Source organism: Brachyhypopomus gauderio, chromosome 8 (genome assembly GCF_052324685.1).
Source record: "Brachyhypopomus gauderio isolate BG-103 chromosome 8, BGAUD_0.2, whole genome shotgun sequence".
Taxonomy (NCBI): domain Eukaryota; kingdom Metazoa; phylum Chordata; class Actinopteri; order Gymnotiformes; family Hypopomidae; genus Brachyhypopomus; species Brachyhypopomus gauderio.
Window position 1 is genome coordinate 17,903,077 of NC_135218.1, and position 7,307 is coordinate 17,910,383.

A 7,307-nucleotide genomic window follows, 5' to 3' on the forward strand; every position below is an offset into this window, starting at 1 on the left:
ACACAGCACCGTGAGAGAGTGAGAGGCCCTTATAACACACCGAGCTGTTGACAAGTCACACAAGTCTTTCTGACCATTGTGTCATTTCATGACACTGCCATTCTGAAATGGTCACATGCAGAGAGGCAGTGCTGTCTGGACAAAGGAGGAGAGAAGTAGGGTTTCTGTGCAAAACCTATGAGCACCACACATTGTCTCAATGAGAATGAAACCTCTTTGCACTCTAGGAGGTCATGTGATGCTGCAGTATGACCTCTCCTCTCTCAAACTCCGTCCTGCAGTGTGACCTCTCCTCTCACACACTCCGTCCTGTAGTGTGACCTCTCCTATCACACACTCCATCCTGCAGTATAAACTCTCCTCTCACACACTCCGTCCTGTAGTGTGATCTCTCCTCTCACAAACTCCATCCTGCAGTGTGACCTCTCCTCTCACACACTCCATCCTGCAGTGTGACCTCTCCTCTCACACACTCTATCCTGCAGTGTGACTTCTCCTCTCACACACTGCATCCTGCAGTGTGACCTCTCCTCTCACACACTCCGTCCTGCAGTATAAACTCTCCTCTCACAAACACCGTCCCGCAGTGTGACCTCTCCTCTTACACACACCGTCCTGCAGTGTGACCTCTCCTCTCACACACTCTGTCCTGCAGTGTGACCTCTCCTCTCACACACTCCGTCCTGCAGTGTGACCTCTCCTCTCACAAACACCATCCCGCAGTGTGACCTCTCCTCTCACACACTCCGTCGTGCAGTGTGACCTCTCCTCTCACACACTCCATCCTGCAGTGTGACCTCTCCTCTCACACACTCCGTCCTGCAGTGTGACCTCTCCTCTCACAAACACCGTCCCGCAGTGTGACCTCTCCTCTCACACACTCCGTCCTGCAGTGCGATGGTGGGTATTCACCACTGCAGGAAGAGAAGTACACTTTCGGCACTTCACTGATGTGTACTCAGAATCAGATCAGACACAGCGTGAATATACCAAAGCATTTAATTTACATAATGATTACAAACTGACAAAATTGTGCATCTAGCACATTTTGTACAAGGAATGTTGAAATACAGAAATGATAGCCACAGAAATTGCACAATAAATAGTTTTTCATATTCAGAGGTGAAATCAATAAACACATCAAGATGTTTTAATCTTCAATAGGATGTAAAAACTCCAACATAACTGATCATTACACATATTTTAGAACTGCATAGCAAAGTAAGTACTGCAGAGGTTAAGAGTTCCTCCTGAATGCAATAAGAATTGAAGGTCCATATACAGTTACAGAACAGAAATAAACAGTACATATTGTTAAGTTTATTAGTCATTAGCATTTTCTCATGGTATTCAGTGGTTTCTTGTTACTTCCTAAAACATTGGAGTAAACCTAGTAAAGCCCAAGGCAGGTCTAGAATACATGAACAGGTATACACAACAGTCTATACACAACTGTCTAATGTATAAAAAATATATACATATTGGTTTGGCATTAAGTGTTTAAACATACCCACACATGGTCTTGGTAATATAATTTCGCTATCAATTAACAGTTGCATTATATTTTGCAAGCCAGTTTTCTAAAGTATTTTGAACTTTAAGTTGCCCCATTCAAGATTAAACACTTTTTCTACTGGTTAATGTTTTGTGAGTTAATGATATTATTTATCAAAGTTGAATTTCTGTCACATTGTGCAATAAAAGTGATAAACACTTTTTTCCCTATCTAGATGCAACTTTCCTTCTTGCAGCCCGAGCTCATGCAGGCAAAACACACCAGAAGGTCAGCCAGCACAGGGGTGTGGTGTAGGCTCCACTCAGGGGTGTGGTGAAGGCTCCACTCAGGGGTGTGGTGTAGGCTCCACTCAGGGGTGTGGTGTAGGCACCACTCAGGGGTGGGGTGAAGGCTCCACTCAGGGGTGTGGTGAAGGCTCCACTCAGGGGTGTGGTGAAGGCTCCACTCAGGGGTGTGGTGTAGGCTCCACTCAGGGGTGTGGTGTAGGCACCACTCAGGGGTGTGGTGTAGGCTCCACTCAGGGGTGTGGTGAAGGCTCCACTCAGGGGTGTGGTGTAGGCTCCACTCAGGGGTGTGGTGTAGGCTCCACTCAGGGGTGTGGTGTAGGCTCCACTCAGGGGTGTGGTGAAGGCTCCACTCAGGGGTGTGGTGAAGGCTCCACTCAGGGGTGTGGTGTAGGCTCCACTCAGGGGTGTGGTGTAGGCTCCACTCAGGGGTGTGGTGTAGGCACCACTCAGGGGTGTGGTGAAGGCTCCACTCAGGGGTGTGGTGTAGGCACCACTCAGGGGTGTGGTGTAGGCACCACTCAGGGGTGTGGTGAAGGCTCCACTCAGGGGTGTGGTGAAGGCACCACTCAGGGGTGTGGTGTAGGCACCACTCAGGGGTGTGGTGTAGGCACCACTCAGGGGTGTGGTGAAGGCACCACTCAGGGGTGTGGTGAAGGCTCCACTCAGGGGTGTGGTGAAGGCACCACTCAGGGGTGTGGTGTAGGCAGCACTTCCTTGTGTTATCACTGGTGAAGACTAAAACTGCTTCAGAAACCTTCAGCCAGTCGATACCAAAGCACATGAACTGGGTCTAAACTGAGGTGGCTCGGGGGAGGGGGCAGTGTTGCACTAGTGCACGGGTTCACGTTAGACTCCCGCTTTCTCACAACTCAGACTTGGCACTAAGGGAGCTCTCGTGTGTTCCCTTAAGGTCTCCGCTTGTAGCCACGGAGCCGCCTGACTTATCCCTGCAAAGGAGCCTTCGCACGGTGCCTCGAAACTTCTCAGCTCCAAACAGGTAGACCAGGGGATCCAGAGCTCCGTTCAGACAGGTGAGGGAGGAGGTGAGACGGTTAGCCAGGGTCAGCCCACGCTGGGTTTGGCAGGACAGGTCCGGGTGGCCGTAGCCCAGGATGAAGGTGGCGCGGCTCACGTGGTAGGGCAGGAAGCAGACGACATAGATGAGCAGGACCAGGCCGATGGTACGCAGGGCCCGGAGCTTAAGCGCCGGCTCCAGCCGCAAACCCTTCTGCAGGCTGTTCACGATGAGCAGGTAGCAGGCCAGCGTGGCCAAGAAAGGGGGCGTGAACGCCACGGCGAGAGAGATGAGAGCTCGGCGGGAGGCCTTCTCTCTGTACAGCTGCAGGCACACCGTGGAGCCGTCCACTTCTGCAGTCTGCTGGGTGACCAGCAGGGGCGCCATAGACACAATCACCAGGGCCCAAAGAGCGAAGCTGGCTATGTGAGCAAAGCGGGCTTGCCGGACCTTCAGTGAGCTGACGGCGTGCACCACGGCGAGGTAACGATCGCCTGCTACACAAGCCAGGAAGTACAGGCTGGCATACATGTTGAGATAGAACAGGAAGCCGGCCACACGGCACGGGACCTCACCGAAGGGCCAGTGACCCCCCGTCAGGTGGTAGGTAGCACGAAGTGGTAAAATGATTATGTAGGACAGGTCGGCCACAGCAAGGTGCATTAAGAAGACGTTGGCCGGGGAGGACACTCCTCTCTGCCGTGAGAAGATCCACAGGGCAAGGCTGTTGCCGTTGAGAGCAAGGAGGAAGACGACGATGTAGTAGAGGCCGAACAGAAGGTTCTCCCCTCTGTTGTCAACAGGTTCACATTTCACTGCGCTCTGATTGGTCAACAGGGTAGGAAACACGGTTGCCAGGGACTCCATTTTTATGTCTGCAGTAAGAGAGGAACAGGGAAAAATTAGTGAGAGAATTAATGCTCATTTTAAACGAGTGACTAAAGCAATACATCACCCTCCTCATAATAACCTCATGCTGTTAAGAAAAACACAGAGTTGAGCTTGAAATACTTTATGTGGTGATTAATGTTTTCATTAAGATGTCTCCATTATATAAAGCCAGTACCAGACCAAATAAATGATAAAAACTCCCAGCACACTTACCTTTGAAAATTCCCAAAGGAAAATGTTTTTAAACACTCTCTTTACAAAACTATGTTTGGACAAATAAACCTGATGCAAAGATTGAACCACTGAGTAAATGACACACTAAAGGAACTGGATCGTCTTCAACGACAAGGCGTGTTAAAGGTTTCAGCTGTCTGAAGTATTTGTGATTAAATACCTCAGCCTTGGGCCCTTTGCCAGTGCAGGTTGCACTGCAAGCAGATGCCCTGTGAAAGTTCTGAACAGAGCACATGTTTTGGTTCTCTGTGTGCCTCAAGGAGATTGAGAGGAACTGTTTGGGAATTTGGTTGTGATAGGTTGGAGATCCTCTGAGAAGCAGGAGGCGCCGGCTGAGGGGGTCGTGCAGATGTGCAGGCCCGTACTGCTGTGTGCAGCTGGGTGCTGGTGGGTGGTAGCGGAGTGTCGGCCGCACCGTTGCCCCGGGACTCCGGAGTCACACCCTTCATCTCCCGCTGCTCAACATGACTGGGTCCAGGCCAACAGTATAGAGAACTTGTCGGGTTTGAAGAATGAGACAAAGTTCGTAAGCTAAACTGAGAGCGCTAAACAGAACCACCCCCTAACTGTAACCGTCAATAATGATTACAACGGTTCCTGCAGAATTCAGCGATCCAGAACTTCATGGCATGGTGGTGGGCACACCTGGTCCAGGATGGACTGGGTCATGTTTTAATGGTGAATGGAAGCACAAACGTCTCCTAACAAGTTTACACACTCAGATGGTATGAGGCGTTGGTTCAGCGTTTAACAATTACTAATTGGCTGAAATATTTCATGCTTGACGGGTTGAGAATGTAAATCAGGAGTGAATGTTATCTTGAGTTATCCCTGTTCACACTCACACTTCAGTCAGCTCCTACCATTTCATCTCCAAGATGATGATTAATTAAGTGTGAAACCTCATATTATTCTGATAAATCAAATTGGGGCAAAACAAAAGATTCCCATTTAACAATAAGCTTTTTGCCAAGAAAAGTTTAGATGTGCTTTATTCCTAGTGCTGGAAACATTGGGAGGCAAACATTAATATTTTCAAAGCATCCCAAAAGTATGAAATGGGTGTGTATTAGGGAGTGTTTCAAGCCCCTTGGGGTCTGTGCTGTAGGGAAGAGCCACATGTTGGAAGCGAGTAGGAGGCAATAACTCGAAGCCCCACAACTCACCGAACCCCCTCGCGGTCGTACAGATAAGAACGAACTTCAGCAGGACTCAGGCAGCCAGCTTGATCTGTGCTGTGGTGAAGCTTCAGAGACAGGAGCTCCTATCCTCCCACAAAACTGGCAGGTGTCTGAAAAATGTGCACCGAAAGAAAAAACCCTCAAGAACAAATGTTGTTCTGCGGGGACTTTCTCAGAGTGAACAAACAAAGCCGGGCCTTTTAAAATATGACGACGGCCAGGCTGAGGGAGGTTAGGGACTGCTAGGCAGAGAAGGCAGCAGACACAATGGGGACAGAGGGGATGTTGGACAGAGATTAGGCCCAGCTGTGCTATAGTCGACCGCCCGTGTGTGGGCGTCCGTGTTAGTGACCCTATATGCACACTAACACGTGCTGGGCGCTTCACAAGCAAAAGAGCTCAAGTCCAGTGGAACTGATTCACAAAGAGCAAACACAGCAGGACTAACCAGGAAAAACAAAACCTTCCCAGATATCTTGCACCTGAACCTCTTTGACTGACCCTCTGCCTGAGAAACTGATCTCAGTACATTCTTCATATGTTCGTAATCACAGGCAAACTCCCACTGTCGAGGTTAGAAGTGGTACAAGCACAACTCCCACGAGTCGGGATGTGCCTGGCCATCCAGGAGCAGGACTGCTGAAGGCAGTTCACCACACACACTGCTGGATGGGGAGACGTCAACATAATCAAATAATTTCTGATGATAAAACATCTGTGTGGGAAATAACAGCATGTCATAACTTTAATGTTCCTCATGGGCAAGAAAATTTATTTTTCACAAAACAGTAAAAAAAAAAGTAAAATAAAAAAAACTAACCCTAATGAAATTTGATTAGTGAAAATGATGTTCAGTGTAAATCAGTTACAAATGTTTTATTACATACAGTACTTTAGGATTACATAAATAAGGAGACCATTAAAACACACCCATACGCAATTCTATTAAAATTGCCAAAGTCTACACAAATGTTATCATTTCATACAACGGCAGACTCCATGCTTAATTACAGAATCATGCCAAATCATATATGCATACATATATTCTTAGAAAAATTTTAAATTTAGTGAAGTAACAGTATTATTAATAGTCTTATTAGTAATTTACTGAATATTTGTCTACTTCTTACATCATTGTCTATTTTTTGCCATGGTCAAGATAACTTCCTCAGTCTTAAGGATCAGTTTTGTGTGCATCACCCAAACCCCAGTTTAAAAACAGTTTAGACCCATTCCCTGAATCAAACAGACCTCACTGCCACTGGACCAGCAGCACCAGGTCAGTTAGTGAGAGACAGACACTCACCAGAGTTGTGTCCTCTTGTGTCTGGTCAGCGGTGTCCAGTGGGAGTGGAGAGGGACCCGTGTGGCTGCAGCGGTGCACCGAACTAGGGCTGTAGTCTGACTAGTTTGGATGTAGACGTGGGTTTGTTAACAGCTGCTGGGAGCAGAGGGTTATCCAGCCACTCCTCCTGAGTGCGGTGCTTGTAGAGGAGTGAAGACCAGGCTCTGGGAGTCTGCACGGCCCCCAGATGCTCACGGCTGGGCCCCACCTTCTCGCTACTTCTCAAACACGTTCACTATGGCTCTTTTTTGTACGCGGAAATTTGATTACAAAAAAAAAAAAAAAGCAGGCCCAGCGGGGAGGCTCCGGCGTGACCTCTGACCTCAGCCTTTCTGCTCAACGCCATTCTCGACTGAGAGGCACTTGTACGTGCCACAAAGGCTCGAGTCAGAAGACGCGGTGCATTTTGACAGCGCGAGAATAATGGAATGCTTTCGCAGTGCGGCGCCATGGCAACAGGGCCTTTGCGGCGCACGGCATTCCCCCGCCACAGAAAACCCTCCCGAGTGCCACAGTGTGCCACCGTATCAGTGCCCCGAGGAGCATGTGATCAATGGGGTGGTGGTTTAGGGGGAGAAGCCTGAGAGAAGGTGGTCACCCCACAGTAGAGCTATGCCAGGAGACCCAGCAGGGCAAGTGGCTGGGACGAGATAAAAGGGCCTCCGGGGCTTCAGCACTGTGGGGAGGGGGGGGTTCTCACAGATCGGGCCACTAGAGGGCAAATATAATCACCACACGTGATCTACAGACAGATGTGGACAGGAGGCCCAGTGGGTAACAGGGACAATAATCTGCCTCTTCTCCTAGAAGGCCACAGCTGTGTGGGGTAAACATCACC

At 49.1% G+C, this 7,307-nt stretch overlaps 1 protein-coding gene across 1 annotated transcript; it reads right to left on the bottom strand.

The window, feature by feature from the left end:
• Positions 1-981: 981 nt before the first annotated feature.
• Positions 982-6,671, bottom strand: gpr17 (G protein-coupled receptor 17). Its single transcript, XM_077015110.1, has 2 exons — positions 6,431-6,671; positions 982-3,693 (listed from the first exon to the last, which is right to left on the bottom strand). Exon 2 carries the CDS (start codon positions 3,683-3,685, stop codon positions 2,666-2,668), a length of 1,020 nt encoding a protein of 339 aa, XP_076871225.1. The 5' UTR covers positions 3,686-3,693; positions 6,431-6,671; the 3' UTR covers positions 982-2,665.
• Between the last annotated feature and the right edge of the window lie 636 nt (positions 6,672-7,307).

Bases quoted from the DNA above. Each gene is read 5' to 3' on its own strand.
- gpr17 (XM_077015110.1), bottom strand. From the start codon at position 3,685: ATGGAGTCCCTGGCAACCGTGTTTCCTACCCTGTTGACCAATCAGAGC.